We start from the raw sequence: 17785 nt of genomic DNA on the forward strand, positions 1-17785 counted from the left end.
GATGAAGAAAGCCAGCATGGATATTCAGCAATGGAGAAACGACTGAATGAGTCTGATGAGTGAACTTTTGGAACTAAAAGGAGGACCAGATATGTATGGAGTATGTTTTTAGGCAGCAAAGCTAAACGTTTTAGCTTTGTTCTGCTGAAAAGAACAGCAATGTTTTCATCAGAGAGTTGGTTGTTTCTTTAAGGACCTATGCAAATGGAGGTCTGATGATGTATTCTTGCAGAGAGGAGTACTCTGAAAAAACAGTGGGTGCATATAACCAAGAATGAGGTTAACATATACATTCATGAAGGCATTGTGGGAGTGAATGTGACAACTGCAACTGCATGGGTCCTGAAGTCAGCATACTCAAGCCCTAAAAGTTATTATCAATCACCTAATAAGCTCAGAGTAGTTTTATTTGCCACGTTGTCCCTGCCCCATATTTATGTTTGTGATTTTCTTTCCTCCTGGTTCAAATATTTATGTTAACAAAGCATATATTTCGTAATCTGCAATCCTAGTCAGACCCTCGATCTAGTTTTTTGAGATTGTTTTGGAAACAAACCTTATCACTTTCCAAGTTCCAAGTTCCAAGTTTAGGATAAGGGATTAGGAGCTGATCCACTATTTGGAGAAATTTACACGACTGATGAAAATCTGAAATGTTTTGGCTAGGAATATGTAGGCAAACTATTAGCTTGTGAGAGGTGAAAATGCTGATCTATTTCAATGCCTAGGGAAAGTCTTTTGATGCCTATCCAATACTAACAAATTGACAGATCATTTGCTCAATTGATCATGCTAAAGTTGTTAAGATGGATAAATGAAAGTACCCCAAAGTTATGGATGAGATTACAAACGGAGGGAAGACTGATTCTGGTTTATGATGTAACAGGAATGGGAGTTTGGGGGGGACCTCGTGAATCTATGAATATGGTTATGGGGTGACATATGGGCTGAGGATGGCGTTTTTGTCTACCAAAGTTTCAATCCTAAATCCTAATGGAGCAGATACCAGATAACATTTTCTCTGATATCAGCCCACCACCCACCCATCCCCCTTTTTTCCTGCCTGCTTTTCAGGTACAACTGTACATGACTCCCACTTGCTTTTCTGTTGCAAAGATTACTTCACCTCCTCACCCCGCCTTGAAATTTCAACTTGCAATAATACTCCCCACTCTGCCAAAGTGCTTCAATTTCAAGATCTTTGAATACTTTTTAGTTGATTCATCTTTCTCTCATGCACACACAAAAGTGAAAAACACAGTACACATGCAAAATGCTTTAAGATTCCTGAGGGATTGTCCCAAAGCTTTGACAACCGCTACCTTGACAGAGCAATGAGTAGGAAACTAAACAGATCCCAGAACAATGACTAAGGATCAATCAGCACAACTTTGGGCCCATGTTTCAAACCTGTTCAGGTTCTAACCCAAACCCAAAACAAGAAACTAGCCCATGGGGCCATGACTGCCCCTACCCCACCATGGAAGAAATGCTCCATGCGTATTTTTAAGGCTTCATGTTGATGATATAGTAGGAGATTGAAGTCGGTAACGCCTGTCTTTATCAACCGGACCCGTCACTCGTCCGTCAAGCATTCCGCTCCGATCTCTTTCATCAGGTAATCATTTCCTTTCACCTGTCAAGATGTCACCTTTTTTTTTGGATCTCGGTACTAATGTTTTCTTCCCTGTTCTGAATTCTCCATTAAATATTTCAGCAAGCTTACAGGCAGGAGCTTATTATGCACATATCAAGGAAATTCAGCCTGTCGTCTATCTGTTAAATTTTATAAACTGGGTATTGTTTACTTTGTAGTGTACACTAAACCTGGCACATATGCTTGAAATTTAATGGGGTTTAGTTCATCTTTTGATTCCCTTCATTTGGTTTCAATCTGGCCTTCCAACTCTGCACCTCAAATGGAATCTTTGTTTTTACTGTCATGCAGGTATTTACTTAAAGCAAAAATGTCACAAGCAAATAATGTTGAGGATGTAAAGCAGAAGGAGGTGGTGGATGACAGTGAAAAGAATCAAGTTGATGATGACAAGGCTGATGATCAAAAAGATCAAATTTTGGGTGATGAGGGTGGTGCTGTCATACAAGAAGAGGTGAAAGATTCACATGAAAACAACAAAAGTCCCATGCCCTCAGCCCTACAGGAGGTAAATCATAAATGTTACATAAGCTGTGCTAACTTGATTTTGCATGGTTATGAACATTCAATAGTGAAATCTTTATTTGTTTTGACTTTAACAGGAAGAAGCAATCAAGAAAAAGTATGGAGGACTAGTACCTAGAAAACCTCCTTTAATATCCAAGGTTTTTATGCTTTGACTCTCTTGTTTTTTTCTTTTCCTTGATATTTTTTAATTGGAAGGTTGCTGACCAGAACAATACTTGAATTCTATGCCTAGCACCATGAACGTGCGTTCTTTGATTCTGCTGATTGGGCATTAGGAAAGGTAATAGTACTCCTTTGAATTTCTCTTTGGCTCTAAGATCCCAATCCCATATCTGTTTTAGCCTATGATCTTGAATGGGTATTCATTTATGGTTTAAAATGCTAATGTTGTTGGTGACATCTTCAAACTTGTTGAACAGCAAGGAGCACAAAAGCCTAAAGGACCACTTGAAGCATTGCGCCCAAAATTACAGGTATTGATAATGATCTTCTCTTTCCTGTTAACAGGCCAAAGTTAGAAAAACATGTCATTTTCTGAGTTCAACCTGTCAAGGTACAATAATGTAACCTGAGATTGAATATGTTAAATACTATTTTGTTTTGTTGATTCCCAGCCCACCCCACACCAGCAGATGCGTTCAAGACGCTCAGCTTATGCACCTGCAGATGATAGTGAAGGTAAAAGAGAGGATCCATCTTATTTCAAAGAGCAGCATCACCCACCCACCCAAAGATTGAATATGTTATAATTCTCAATTCTCATGCTGGGTCCGACTCATGTTCTATTTCTCTGACAGGAGATGATGGCAATAACACAACTTCATCTGCCGAGGATCAAAGCTGCAGATTGGAGGGTGACAGTGGCGACAACATTTCAAAGGAGGATGAGACACATGACATGAGGATGTGAGAGAGCTTGGTTCACTTTTAGATTCAGTGGTGCTTTTGATGAACCTCATGAACATGCAAAATGTTTCTTTTTTGAGATTTTTCTTCCTGGTAGAAACTGGGGGTTGGTAAACCCTGTATATTTATTGATAAGCATACGATGACAGCGTCGAGCTTCATCATTATAAGCATAAGAACATTCCTTCGAACCTTTCTTGTTGGAGTCATAAATGAAGGAGTTACTGATTCATTTTATATATGACTTGAATTCTTATATATAAAATTCATATATTTGTTATTTCTTATTCTTTTATTATTCAAAAAAAAACCCTTATCTCTTAATTTGTATTAACACAAACTCTTCATCTTTACAACAATTTAACAATCATCGGATTCAATATATAATACACTGTAAATTAACGATCATCAGATTCAATCTATGGTACATCAACTGCATTTAAATGTCAGAAACTCAGTACACAAACAGCTCACGACATATATATAATTGTCTGATAACAAGGGTTCGAGGGCTTTGAACGATGACTGATGAGATCAATGAGACAAATGAACTGCTTGACTGCATTGATTAACAGCTTGACAAACCATGATGTACATGTCAAACATTGTGACCAAAGCTGAGAATGCAGGAAGACATTTTGCACTAGTGCCAACAATATTTCAACTCGGATAGAAAACCCTGTCAGCAAGCATTATCCCTAAGAGAGTAATGTATTATGTATATACATAAGGTCAAAAAAATAAACAAGTGATTTCTATCGAGTATCATCTTCAGAATAACTATAAAAGGAAAGCTTGCTACTTGCTAGTGTAATAAAAACAACAGTTCAGTGTATAAAACTAGCCACACATGGAAGCTAGACATAACGACTCTCCAATATTTAGAAGGTTCTAAGATTATTCTATTTCTCAGTACAGTAGAAAGTGTTCTGATGGTTGTTAACAAAACTCCCATGTAAATCAAATATCCATGCATATACATCCATATGAGTAAATGTCTAGGTGAATTTTTAACAGCCACAAACCGGTTTGTGCATGGGAGACACCACACACGAGTATTAGTAATTGAAAGATAGCAGTAAAAAAGATAAATAGATACAGAGAAAATCAGCAACAAAGCATTAACAATAATAAGAAATATATTCAAATTGTACGATTCAAGCATTCTTTTGCATATATATACGTATCTCCACTTTCTCTATTATTCTGACGATTAAGTAAAGAGCAATCTCCTCAGCATGTGTTTGTTGTGATGAAGAAAGGCAAGGCTAGAAGGAGACTTGTATGGGAATATTAAGCAAACATATAGCCCTGGAACAGTAATTGTAATATTCAACAACCAGACAAATCATCAGGTCTGAAAGTATTGTTATCATTATTTTCTTTTAGAATTTTCTCACTGCCAAGGATCATTGGAAACTCCCTAGTTGTGGCAACCATTTCCCTAAATCACTACCTGACTGTTGTCTTAGAAACTAAAGCTGTTTATGCTACAATTATGGGACATATCAACCTATTTCTCATCAGTTTTAAAAGAAAATTAGAAAAATATTACTGAATTACCTTTTCAATCATTTGTTTTTACTTTTTTAGGTTAAAAATGACCATCATTTTTTTCACTTCAAATTAAAAAAATGATTTCACATTTCATCTTTCTATTTCTGTTATATTGCTCCAATTCTGTTCAGTGTATACCACAAATACAACCAGATTCCAATTGACTACAAAAGTCACTTACCAGTTACTACATATAGCTTACCTGCTACCAATGCCAGAGGAACTCAACGATAAAAACCACCTGCCAAGTGCACAAATAACTAAAGTTGCTTACGGCAAGATGAAATAAGAGCATGAGGAAGCAATACCAAGAATAAACCTACCCCTTCAATTGATTCCATTTCAGGTTAACCTTATCTCCCTCTCTAGCTTTCTCTTCACAACACAGCCTCCAAAACTTACCTGAACACATACCATAACCAAATATTTCTGACTTTAAGTGATTTACAATTTCATAACACTCTTATATCACTTCCAACTCATTTTATGCAAAGCTCAAATCTCAGATCATGCAACAAAGGAATAATTTTTTAATGCAATTCATTTAGAAGGACATATAACCTCTCTTCTTCAAGAGAAAAAGAACCGTTATACCCCTGCAAACTCCAAAAATACACCAGCCATTTGAGCTACATGTAAAACATTATCAAGAAACCAGAATACATGGCATTTAAACCCAATAAAAGATACTGCTACATTTACACTTAGGATTACAGAAACCTACACTTTCCTATGACACTGCTCTCAAACCACATGGATACAAGAAAAAACCTAAACAAACAGATGCTACCTGAATTCCATTATTAAACATTAAAAACATTTCATGAGCCAAAGTGCCAAAAGTCAAGGCTACAAATGTAAGGTTTTTACATGAAAAGCAAATTATTTGAAACACATTACAGAGCCTGAAAATCATGAAGTCCAGGCCAAAAGTGATTTGAGTGGTGATTTGCATCATCAAATGATCTTGGTCACACAAGACAAGCGCAAGGGTGGGCCAAAGTGGAACATAAGTTTCTCAAATCCAATTTGTCTGGTCTTCTGATCTAGGCTGGCTTCATCGAAAGGGACAAAGGTCTGGCTTCTATGTTTGTTGACGACAACTGTTTAGATAGGGGAGAAAAGGCAACAAGTGGGGAAGGTGCATTAGAATCCTTGGCAGAGGATGGCTGGCAGGGTTCAATAAATCATTCTGCAGTATCTTCTTCACTCAAAAGTATCAAAAGAACTTGCTTATCAATACCCAAAGTATGTAAATGAAATAAAAAACATATTTACCTGCAGAGTCTGGGACTAATACCCATGCTTCCTATGTGAAACTGGGTTTTGATTGGACAACCTGGTCATAAAAACCAAAAATCAGGCCAAACAGTTAGAATTTATATTAAAAAACAAAAAAAAGTGTCCAACTTGATAGTCAAACATTACCCCCGGCCAGAGTTACGACCACCATGAGATCCATAGATGTCACCTCCACTCTGAAAAATGACAACATTAAACATTCAGAGGAAGTACAATAACAAGTGAGAAAAATTATGCATGCAGCCCATCAGAAATATGCAATTGATGGATCATTCTAACATGCAGATACTGCACCTTAGAAAGCACCCAGAATAACCAGATGAATCCCAATAATAGTATGCTTACACATCTTTGCAAAGAAATGTTAGTAAATGGATCCCAAGATAAGCTTACAAGTGAACCGCTATATATTCCATAACTGTCGCTTGCAGACAAATCACCAGAGCTGTATCCCCCTGAGTAAGAAGAGTATCCACGATTACGTGGTTGACCATCTTTGTTCCCGTATTTTGAACCATCTGACATATCTAATGACACGGGAATGTAGGGAAGAACAGGCAAAAATGTGGCTTGTGCTCCCTCTCTTTCAAATATATTAGCTCTCAACCGCGATATTATTTGCGAAAGGGCATTGCTAGCGACATCAAGACCTCCAGTTATCTGTACAGCATTAAAACATAAAATTTCCATCACGCCAGAAAAGTCTGATCAAGAGAATCAGTGAACAATAAAAGCAAGTGTGCATGTGCACACCAAAGAATATGTTTTTTTCACCTGCACCATCTCTTCATCTTCAAATGCAACTTTGGGAAGGTTTTCCTTTGAAAGTATGCGAATACTTGCCCTAGTAGCACTCCTCATCTCAGATATTATTGCCCCACCTTTACCAATAAGGCACCCAACCTGTGAGCTCGGCACAAGTAGACGGGTGGTTATTACAGAATCACCTGATTCTCTTTCGGTTTTTTCACTGCATCGTGATTGCAAGCGCAAAGCAGCATTGATGGTAGGAGATGGGTCTTCAAAAAACTGCAGCGATATAAATAATTCAGCATGACATCTAAATTTATCATAAATTCCACAATAAAACTGTAGATAATTCTAAAAATGAATGTATTCTTACCTCTTTTGTAGATATGAATATAATGCAATCATCTCCTTCAGCTGCAGAGCTATCAACTTTAATGGATGCCCCAGACTCCTGCCTAATCTGTTTGATAATACCACCACCTTTTCCAATCACACCTCCAATATTTCCGACCGGGCATACCAAACGAAGAGAAAATTCCCTTGCAGAAGCATCATCTCTTCTAGAAGAGTAGTTGCCGTAAGAACCAATAAGGGGGGCATTCATGTACATCCCACCAGGTTGATTCACGTTAGATAGAGAGGAGAGAAGCAGATGCTGGGATCTTGAAGGATTGTCATGAAGACGAGATGCCACATGATAAAGAGCCCTCCTCACAACTGAGGGCTCTCCAATAATCTGAAATCCCGACAGAGAAACTGAATGAATAAATAAGAAGGAACCATGAGATAAATCAAAATCCCCTATGAAGGCAACTCATACAAGAACGTTTAAGGACATCAAAATACACCTGGAGAACACATTTTTAGGTAAGATCTGCTTGGTCAGAAGCCTCAAGGAGATCAAACTGCAGATCTTCCAAATCCCACCATTTACAACAGAAGACCCTAAATTTCGCAATAAAAAATTCTTCCAATTTCTATGAAGAAAAGTTAAAATTGTGGGTGCGAAGTGTCACCAAGATACACTTCATACTGTTTCCTCTCAACTTTGCAACAGTCTAAGGCAAAAAAGTAGTTCACAAAAACCAAATTTCAGATGTTAAATTTACATGAATAAAGGAGTTTCCACTCAAACGCTTCTCATATTCAAATATATCACTATCATTTTAAGTTTTGAAGTATACTAAGAGATTAAATCTACATATTAAATTTTAAACCAACATTTGTATCTCTTATTTATTACTAAACAAGTTCAAAATACATACCAAACAAAACATTCTACCTGAAGAAGCTCATCAGAGCTCAAAGCACATGCAGGTAAATGCTCATTACTTAAAACCCGAATCTGAGCATGTGTTTCGCTCCTTATATTCTGAATCACTTGACCACCTTTCCCAATTACACAACCAATCTGATCAGACGCCACAAGCATCCTCACAGTAACCACTTGAGTCTGCTCTTCCAAATCCTCATCACCAGGCAACTCATCTGCAACAACCCTATCGTGTACCCTAAACAAAGCATCCTGAGCAGGCGAAACAAGCTCATCCCCGTCACCAAACGGATTCGTTTCCTCACTCGAACTGTAAATCATAACAATCCTCTCCTCGCAACCCGGCATCGCCTCAGTAATCCTAATGTTCGACTTACTATCTGACCTCAACTGCTTCACAATCTCACCACCTCTCCCTATAATACTCCCAATCCTCTTCACATGACACAGATATCGGTAAACCGTGTCTTCGGAGCCAATCCCACGCTGTTCACTTTCCTCCCCGGCATTCCTTCTTTTACCCCCTCCTCCTCCATTCCCAACGTAATCAGATTGAAAATGGGATCTTTTACCGTAATCGTTTCTTTGACCAGCCATAACAGAAATAAGCCGCCTTTAGTTTCGAATTTCCGGATCTTACAACAACTTCAATTAAGTGCAACAATCCCAAACCAAAACCAAAAAAAAAAATCATCAAAATTCAGAAAAAAGGAACAAATTTGACCAATTTCCTAAACTGAATGCAAAATAATAATCAGACGTACAAAAATTGAACAAACAAGTAACAATTTATAACCATAGATCGAATAATAACAATAATAATAACAATAATTGAAAGAAAACGAGATATAAATTGAATCATGGAGGGAAAATTACCGAGAAAGAAAGGAACGGGAGAACAGAAACGGAGTAAAGGACGGGGATTTATTATAATAACGGACTGGGCGATGGTTCTTTGAGGGAAAAATATCTTCGGTGACGGATCTTTTCCCTTGTTTTTAGGGTTCGAAGCGTGACAGCACGCTCACGTGCAAGGCTGAAGAGAATATACCTTTCTTTTCTACCCATTTGAGCGATGTACCGTCTTAAACGATGTCGTTTTGCATTTTGTGTGTGTTGACTTTTTATTGGAAGAGTAACCATAGAATATTTGAGGAGTTTTGTCGGTGGAATGAAAGAATTAAACATGTGTTTATTTATTAATTTTTATAAATATATTTAAAATATTTGTTGATTTTTTAATATAGCGAAATTTAAAGAACTTATCGTTAAAGCGTTAGATAATTTTTGACATAATATTTGAAAATATTTATAAATTATTTATAAAAATTTAAATTTTTTTATTATGTTTAATTAAATTTTATATTTTATTTTAAATCAAATAAATTTTTATTACTATTATCAATTGATTAATTATAATTAATTAAAATATCACTTATTATTTTATATTCATGTGACGTTCACGTTATGTTAACGTGGAGATGAAAAATATAATGTGAGTATATTATAATGATACATTATCATTCATTGTAATATGTCAATATTGCATGATATATAATAATAAATAATATTTAATTCATAATAATTTATAAATTATTAGTTATAATAATTTGATTAAATATAATAAAAAAATAAGTGTAGATTTAAATTTTTTTGAATAGTTTATAAATTGTTTTAAGTATTATGCTAATAATTTTTTCAAATAAAAACATTTAATTTAAAATTTTAAATCAATAACAATTTGAATGAAATTAATAAATATTCTTCTTTTCATTTTGCATTTACAATTATGGCATGTAATGAATGAAAACAAGAACCACCAATTACTAAAAATATCTTCAGGAATCATGGGGAGAAAAGAAAATATTACCACTTTTAGCAAGTCAGCTCTTTAACTAACTCCCCCAACTGAGAACACTGCCACTATTTCCAAAGCAAAGATGCTACAAATGGTTCTCCTCCATCAATCTCCTGGTTCCCACCTTCAGCCTCTTGCCTCCTCCTTAAAAACTACCCAGAAGAGCAGCTCGGTTGCTGCAGCTCCTCTTCCCCACAAACAGGTGTTACCTGCACCCAGATTCTGTTCCTGTGGAAGAAGGCATTTCGTTGAAGCTGCCACCGCAGCTTTTCTTCCGGTTTGCTTCTCCAATGCCTCTAGTTTACACTCTGATGATTACTTGGTACCCCTTCTTCGTCTCTAAGAACACAAACTGGTCAATTCTTTATTTCTCTTTACATATGTAAGTGTAGATTACTGTAGAGAAAATTTCAAAATGCAGGGTTTGCTGAACAGGATTCACCCTCCAAGGCCGGATTGGTACGAGGAGTTCTATGCCTCGGTCATGGACTCGTACATGAAATCTTATGAGGCAGAGGTTTGTTAATTAGTTGAAGAAGCAAGTCTTCATCTTTAGAATTTTGATGGTGATGGGTCATGACAGTGACACCTCTTTTGTTATGTGTCAAAGGTTGCAGGTTACAAGTCACAGCTCTTTGGGGAACTAAGGGGAAAGGCCAAAACGGTACTGGAAATTGGCGTTGGCACAGGCCCTAATCTTGAGTACTATGCTGATAATAGTGAGGTCCAAGTGTTTGGTGTGGATCCTAACAGGAAGATGGAGAAGTATGCTCGGGCAGCAGCAGCAGCCGTTGGCTTACCACCGAAGAATTTTCATTTCGTAGAAGCTGTATGTATATGTTCCCCGTGTGACTTGTTCCTGAAATTTGTGTTTACCATATTGCTATATCTGCTGCCTAGGATATTTGGAAAACAAATCCAATTTCTGAAGCAGCTGTAATCAAAGGCAGCAGTAATGAGAAATTGATGCTTTGGAGGGTTTATTGCAGGAAATGTTTAGGAATTGAAAATTGATAGCATTCTTATCCATAACAAGCACATTTTGTTAGGTAGCTCCTGAGTTTATCAAGACCACCCCCTCCGTCCTTCACACCTCCAATGCCATGCTAATGTTTCTATGCAATGTTTAAAATTGAGAAAACAAATATCCGGGCTTTAACTTCTTTTAACCTTCTGAAGGAAAGGCAGGGGAGATGACATCCCCAGGTTTATGTTGCAGCATTGACACTGATAGCATGCTTCATCAACTGTGTTGTTAAGTTGCTATTCATGTGTAAATTGTAATATTAGTCCTTCACTGGCTATTGAGAATACCAGATTTTGGATCATTATTCTAGAGAGATCGAATTTCAAGTCGTTTTTCTTTTCATTTTCTGAATTTGAAGATGTTGACTTTATGCAGGTTGCAGAGGCTGTTCCTCTAGATGATGCTTCTGTTGATGCAGTTGTTGGGACACTTGTACTATGCTCTGTTAAAGATGTAAATATGGCACTAAAAGGTACTTCAGCACTCTAGGCTTTTTCTTCTTCTATGTTTTGCCAGTATAATTTTTGCAGCAGCTATTCAATGAAAAATATTTCCTTTAGTTCATTTATGTCAGGAATCATATCCTTTTCATTAGGAGCTTTATTGCTTTGGGAGACTCTTCAAGGATTTGTACATGGAAAAAACAATGGAACTCCTGTCTCATGATGAATAATATTCAAGCTATATGCAAATGATTATATATGCTTTCTGCTCCATGTATTTCCTAGTTCAGCATTCAAGTCCTCCAGTATTGCTTTGTTCATTTCAGAGCTAGTTTTTAGCTCATTCATGAACTACGTTATTCCACAGCCTGAACTATTTCAACATCAACTTTTATTTGATCTACAGCAATGAGAAAGCTCCAATGAATTTCTAACTTCTTATCTCTTTGTTCAGAGGTGAAGAGGGTGCTGAAACCAGGAGGCCTTTTCCTGTTTGTCGAACACGTGGCTGCCAAAGGTACTAAGCTGAATTTCCTGACATACAAATACAGCTAACGGTTTCAGCTCTAGTCATTCACGCTGTATTGATGGTATTTGCAGATGGAACAATTCTAAAGCTCTTGCAGAGTGCTCTCGACCCTTTGCAACAGATAGTTGCTGATGGATGTCACCTTACCAGAGAAACGGGGAAGTACATATCGGCGGCAGGGTTTTCGAGTTTGGAACTAAGCATGACCTCCTTGTCCAATGCTCCCTGCTCACTAATAAGTCCACATGTTTATGGAGTAGCTTGCAACTAAAAAATCCAGAACTTGATCAAACTCATCAGGTATCAATCAGGTTATGCTTGCTTATCAGCAACTTCAACAACAAAAATTGCAGCTTTTGATTGGTTTTAACTCATGATGATCCTCCTTTTCAAGTGCCCAAATTGGATTGCACATCTGGCTTGAAGGCATTCCCTCCCATTACACCAAGTTTGTAACTCTTGTACCTCTTCTGCATATGAATCTGAGGATTCATAAAGATTAAGCTGAGCTTAATTCCAAAGGATTGGGTTGTCAGGGATGTGATCTTACATAGTCTTCATTCCTCTTTTTGTCCGTTCCCAATCCTATCCCCATATGCCAAAACATGTCCTGCAGTAGGCAGATGCAGGCAGTGAAACCTTTTGGGGGCAAATATATAATTAGATAAAACTTGTGGGAACATTTTGTGGCTTTGCCAAAAGAGTCTTGTTATTATTGACATTAAATAATGCTAACCAGCCAATGCAAAGGAATATTATGATGAAATATACTTTAAAGTAGGCAGGTTTCAATTATATATATTCACTTTTTATAATCACTCTCTCATAATGCTGTCTGCTTCAACTACAGCTTTAGTTAAAGCAAAAAATAATGATAATCCCGATTTAACTTTCACTGAGATTCAAGACAAAAATTTTGATTTTAATGTATTTTATATTAAAATTTAAAATTTTTTTATAATATCGATGTTCAACGTTTTTTAATATAAAATGATAGGCATCGAAAAAAAACGGACGAAGTATAATAATAACTATGATTATAATTAAATGTGAGTACAAAATCGGAGTTGGGTCATGACTTGACTTGCTATTGCTGCCTAAAACATAATCAATGACAAATTGACGTCATTAAAATAAGACGCAATCAATTAATCAAAACAAATACCTCTTTCAATAATCAATGAATTAATTTATTTATAATACTATGATGATTAATTTTATAAATACAATTCGTTATACACTTATGCTTACATGGCAGCATGAAACTATTGTACTCATACCATACCTTAAATTATTAGTATATTATTATTTAAATTTTAAATAATTTCACCAATCATTAATGTCATGATATTAAATTCAATGATTGATGTGAATAATTAATATGATATCATATTAAATAATTTCAGAAAAATATATTAATACTATAATTATATAATCCTATTTAATCTTAGTCTTATCTTATCTTATTTGTGCATGAATACATATATCATTTCATAAAGTTGTCGAAAATATTATCATTGACCTTTTGGAAAAATGAAAATGAAAAAGAAAAATCTGCTGGTTAGTTTTAGAAATACACAAAGAACAAAGGTCCTAAGTTGAAAAAACCAAAAATAATATAACATTAATAAATTAATCTTCCTTTCCCCGATAAATTAGGGTTTGTTTTTCAGTTCCTAAAAATCCCTCGCATTTCCTCTCGATTGCATTTCGCCTGAAGAAATTGGTAAGTCTGACACTCTGTCTTTCTCCTCTTTCTCTGTGTTTTGATTAATTAATTTGGGATTTAGGGTTTAGGGTTTAAGTACTTTTCTATAATCACAGCTCTACTTTAAAGCCTCACTAAACTGTTCTTTACAGTTATTTTTCTGGGATTATCTGTTCTAAGTTTTGCTTTTGGTTCAGTTTGGTACCTGTTAGTTACTATTTTTTTTTTTAATTTCCGGAAATTTTTTATAATTTTTTGGTTTTGTTTTTGTCGGAAATTGTGAAAAATGTTGCATTTTTAAGGCTGGTTGGTTTTTAAATCTGTGACTGTATGTCAAGTTGACATCTGGGAAAGAAAGGATTGATTTTTAGTTATGGGGTATGATAGTTTTGCTTAGTTTTTCTGAGATTATTGAACTTTATTTGTTGCCATTTTCCATTTAGGAGTAACTGTGAGAAAGTTGACTAGTATATGTTTGGAAAATGAGATGATGACAGTGTATTTGATTATGAACTTGGCGGGATTTTTTTTTATTTTTTATTTTTTCTGGGGAAGTTTTCAAAAAGGGTTTGTTTGTTTTTGTCAGGTATATGCATGATTCTAACATCAAATTTGATTTATTTTAACTTTTTCTTGCCAGGTTTCTGTTTTGATGCCAGTGACTTCTAAAGGAAGATGGTAAAGGGTCATGCTTGTGCAAGGAGATTCCTTTTTAACATAATTCACCAATAAAAATGGTGTGTTCCATGCTGTTTATATTTATCGAAGATTGGATTCTAATGTCAAAATAGTTGTAGAGAGTGTAAAATTTGTTCAAAATGTTGTAATTCTCTGAGTTATTAAGAAGCAAGCATTATAATAGTTAAAAGCTCGTTGAGTTAGTGCTTGTGAGGTTTACAAAAAATAGCTAAGACGGGGTCGTTGTGTTGTGTGGCTGCAAGGCCACATGGATCAAATACAGCCAGTAGAGACTGGTCCATGGGTCCCCATGAGCCTTATTGGCGAACTAATACAAGCTTCTCGCCACCCCCTTCGAGATGGGATTTCCATTTTCAACCCGAAGGACTGTCATATGGTTCACATGATGGGATTCAATTGTATGGGTCTGCTACATCTTCAAACAGCAAAGAAAGTAGGGGCTGGGTGAGGGGAAATCTTCTTTATAATCATCAGTATTCTACATCTGATGGTGCTGGGCTGTTTTTAAGTAGTCCATCTGACCTTTCACAGGGTCCACAGTGGACACCCCCAGCAATACAAGAAATCACTGCTGATGATTATGAAACTACAACGAGAAGAGGTAATACAGTTAAGAGTGTTGCTTTGACTGTTAATTTGTATTGACATTGTCTAATCTTTATTCTTAGTTCCACTTGGTTGGTCATGGTGTTCATTTTCATTTTCCTCTTGCTGGAAATGTTATGTCTGATAATGTCTTAGAAATTGGGTAATTATCATAAGTAGTTTTGTATATGGTGATTTATAATTCTCAGGTGAAACATTGAAGCAGAGGCTTATAAATAAATAAGCATGTAGGGATGTACGCGTGTGTCCAGCCATTTAAATGTTGTAATGTCTTCTTATGATGTACGCTTGCAATTCTAATTGCAAATTGCTATTTGCTTATGCATGTGATTTTCATCTATTTTATTTGCATAACCTTTAATTGTCCAACCATGAATATTAGGAGCTGTGACCTTAGTGTTGAAGAGATGAATAAAATTGCCAGTGGTGAAACTCGTAGCTCTCTTCCTGTATGTTCTTTGTAAGATGGCAAGCTATTGAACCTACAGTTGATTAATTGATTACATTTTCAGACAGGCTTGTGTCATCAATCTTGGTTGGTTTTTCTTCTACCTATTGCCATCACAACTGTCTTCAATTTCCGTAACATAATTTCTTTGTTCCTTTATTGATTTTTATCTGTAGCCTTGCAGACATAAGTTTGTAATTGTTGACATTTTTCCTTGGATGCATCACATTAAAAGATCATTATGCGAAAGAAAAAAGCTTTTCTTCTGTGATAATTGTCACTTTATCCATTGCCTTCTTGATATTGCTTTTCAGTTATCTATACCTGGTGTCAACATCCTAGTCAGTTGGTGTCCATTGACAATTCTAATTAAAGAGAATTGTAGTGTTCTGGAGTTTTAGTATGTTTATCTGTCTGTATTTTGGATCCTATGATACTATTCGGATATATTTTGTCTGTGTTGCAGTTAGAATTAAAGCCAATTTCAATGGCAAAAGTGAACCTATAGGACAATTGGATTCATGATAACATCTTAGGCTGTTTGCATAAACACTTTAAGGAATTTCTGTTGGCTACTCTATCACAATGATCACCAAATATGTTATTGATACTTAATGCATTTGAAATTTAGAAATGGAATTTTGGAGATATCTTATTCTGATAAAAAATTGAGTCATTTCTCTTTGCTTTGACTGAAACAACTGTTGCCTTCTTTTCCTTGTTAGATCAAGTTGTTGGACAATTACCCTTTGCTTCTATTGTTGAGGTACCTTATTTTCATCTTCACATTGGTGTTAAGTTGAGAAGTTTTCCCCTTGAATTTCTGTTCCTTACTTTGATTGAATTTGCAGGGGATTTTATCAACTGCGGATAGTGGGGTCTCCACTTCATCCCATTCAGACAGTAGTGAGTCTGAGGCCATGGTCAAGCCATGCTTGTCATCTCATCGCAACTTTTCAAATCGACGTTACTTTATGTCCAAACCTATTCACCCCTTGTCCTTTCCCAAGGGGACTCCTACTACAGAAGCCTCTGACTCTGCAGTTGCTGGGTTTTCAGATGATGCTGCCACACCACAAAGAGATGCCCATCGCTGGAGCAGTGCTAGCAGCAGCAATGATTTTGCAGATGTTTCTGAGCCATTTGAGTCTGAGATTTTTAATCGGTCATTTATACCATCTGATGGTTTCAAATGCGGGTTGTGTGAGAGATTTCTCTCACAGAGGTCACCTTGGAGTTCTCGTAGGATTGTAAGAAGTAGTGACATGCCTGTTGCTGGGGTTCTTTCATGTCGACATGTTTTTCATGCAGAATGTTTGGAGCAGACAACACCAAAGACTCGTAAAAATGACCCTCCTTGTCCTATATGTGTCAGACTGGAAGAGCAAAATTCCCCAGAGAAACAAGTTATCTCTAGGCTTAGGAATGGTTTGCCAAGGCTTAGACCATTTTCTGAGGATGGGCCATCAAGGACTTGGGGCTGTGCACAGGTGGGAGATTGTGTTGAAGGGGCTTTGCATGCACCCCCACGTAGTACTATGTTATTGCTTAACCGGAGTCGCATGAAGAAAAATCTCTTCGTGAAGGGTAATTCGAGTAAAGAATTTCCAGGTAAGCTAAGGAAAAGTGGTTCATCTTCTTTGCAACTTTTTGGTGGGAAGTCAATTGATCAGGGTGCGGTTGGGTGCTCAAAGACAATTGCCGGCCCAAGTGTGAAGAGGTAAGATTAGTTTTGTGTTGGTCGAAACTGTGCAAATCTATTAAGGTTGGGTAGTTGCTGAATGCCATTGACTAAGCAAATTTCCAGTAAATGAGATTGGAAAGTAGGAGATGTTGTATAGATAAGATTTTGTGGGAACTACGGTTGAAATCATAGTTTGAAATTTGGCAATTTCGATCTGTAAACTGTTTATACTATTTGTTTATGATGGTGGAAGTGTTGAATGTTGAAACCAAATGCCTTCTGTCTATGCTTCCTTGATGGATCTATTTATAATTTTTTCTTTAGTTTCTTTCTCTCCCTTGATTATTCCCTTTTCAATGAAAACAACTTTCTTTTCTTTCTGGTAACTCCAATAAGAGTTTATTGTTCCCAGGGACGCATTGTTAGTATTTTAGAGCTGACTTTGATATTAACTGTAATGATTCTTATCAATTTGTAAAATATTATTTATTTTGATTTATTAAATTTCACGATTTTATCATGTAAAAGACGTTTCGTAAATTGCAGATAATGTAAAGACTTAAATATTCAATTTCATTCTAATACAAAATTCACGTGAATGTCACAACTTTCTCTCTTCTTACCTGTATGTAGGCACCACTTCCTTTGATTCAATTTTGGGATTCAAAATCCAGTATAAACCCTGTTTGGTGGGCTTGAAAACTGTCTCATTCCTCGGCTTTTAAGCTCCTGAATACAACTTCGGCTTGCTCCCCCAACAAACCAAAGTTATGTATAACTCTGTGGGCCGAGTATGGCTTTCTTCACAGT

General features: G+C 36.2%; 4 protein-coding genes across 16 annotated transcripts; 3 read left to right on the forward strand and 1 right to left on the reverse strand.

The window, feature by feature from the left end:
• The first annotated feature begins 1263 nt into the window (after window positions 1–1263).
• On the forward strand, window positions 1264–3332 carry LOC18610373 (uncharacterized). Of its 2 annotated transcripts, XM_007045983.3 has the most exons (8): window positions 1269–1618; window positions 1718–1797; window positions 1949–2165; window positions 2260–2322; window positions 2418–2465; window positions 2605–2658; window positions 2800–2863; window positions 2983–3332. In XM_007045983.3, the coding sequence occupies exons 3-8, from the start codon at window positions 1968–1970 to the stop codon at window positions 3093–3095; spliced, it is 540 nt and encodes a 179-aa protein (XP_007046045.3). In that variant the 5' UTR covers window positions 1269–1618; window positions 1718–1797; window positions 1949–1967; the 3' UTR covers window positions 3096–3332. The 2 variants fall into 2 exon arrangements, with proteins under 2 accessions (XP_017970854.2, XP_007046045.3); XM_018115365.2 differs by lacking the exon at window positions 1718–1797 and having other exon boundaries at window positions 1264–1618.
• A 106-nt stretch (window positions 3333–3438) lies between these two features.
• LOC18610374 (RNA-binding KH domain-containing protein RCF3-like) lies at window positions 3439–9010 on the reverse strand. Of its 8 annotated transcripts, none has more exons than XR_001926649.2 (10): window positions 8850–9010; window positions 7983–8618; window positions 7074–7436; window positions 6725–6979; window positions 6344–6610; window positions 6077–6126; window positions 5927–5987; window positions 4972–5050; window positions 4851–4889; window positions 3439–3770 (listed from the first exon to the last, which is right to left on the reverse strand). XR_001926649.2 is itself a non-coding variant. In XM_018115360.2 (8 exons), exons 2-7 carry the CDS (start codon window positions 8568–8570, stop codon window positions 5942–5944), a joined length of 1569 nt encoding a protein of 522 aa, XP_017970849.2. In that variant the 5' UTR covers window positions 8571–8618; window positions 8850–9010; the 3' UTR covers window positions 5292–5751; window positions 5927–5941. The 8 variants fall into 8 exon arrangements, 1 of the variants encoding a protein (XP_017970849.2); XR_001926647.2 differs by having other exon boundaries at window positions 3439–3789; XR_001926645.2 differs by having other exon boundaries at window positions 3439–4402.
• An 823-nt stretch (window positions 9011–9833) lies between these two features.
• LOC18610376 (uncharacterized) lies at window positions 9834–12596 on the forward strand. Of its 2 annotated transcripts, XM_007045994.3 has the most exons (7): window positions 9834–10153; window positions 10253–10348; window positions 10442–10660; window positions 11234–11330; window positions 11756–11818; window positions 11902–12130; window positions 12225–12596. In XM_007045994.3, exons 1-6 carry the CDS (start codon window positions 9914–9916, stop codon window positions 12099–12101), a joined length of 915 nt encoding a protein of 304 aa, XP_007046056.3. In that variant the 5' UTR covers window positions 9834–9913; the 3' UTR covers window positions 12102–12130; window positions 12225–12596. The 2 variants fall into 2 exon arrangements, with proteins under 2 accessions (XP_007046056.3, XP_017970852.2); XM_018115363.2 differs by having other exon boundaries at window positions 11902–12596.
• An 805-nt stretch (window positions 12597–13401) lies between these two features.
• Window positions 13402–17298, forward strand: LOC18610377 (RING/U-box superfamily protein). Of its 4 annotated transcripts, none has more exons than XM_018115362.2 (5): window positions 13402–13556; window positions 14179–14838; window positions 16017–16057; window positions 16143–16197; window positions 16351–17298. In XM_018115362.2, the coding sequence occupies exons 2-5, from the start codon at window positions 14517–14519 to the stop codon at window positions 17013–17015; spliced, it is 1083 nt and encodes a 360-aa protein (XP_017970851.2). In that variant the 5' UTR covers window positions 13402–13556; window positions 14179–14516; the 3' UTR covers window positions 17016–17298. The 4 variants fall into 4 exon arrangements, with proteins under 4 accessions (XP_017970851.2, XP_007046059.3, XP_017970850.2 ...); XM_007045997.3 differs by having other exon boundaries at window positions 13403–13556; window positions 14179–14681; window positions 14769–14838; window positions 16143–17298; XM_018115361.2 differs by having other exon boundaries at window positions 13403–13556; window positions 16143–17298.
• Window positions 17299–17785: the final 487 nt, after the last annotated feature.

The sequence above is a fragment of the Theobroma cacao genome, chromosome 2 (genome assembly GCF_053813885.1).
Source record: "Theobroma cacao isolate CCN51 chromosome 2, ASM5381388v1, whole genome shotgun sequence".
In the NCBI taxonomy this organism is placed as follows: Eukaryota; Viridiplantae; Streptophyta; class Magnoliopsida; order Malvales; family Malvaceae; genus Theobroma; species Theobroma cacao.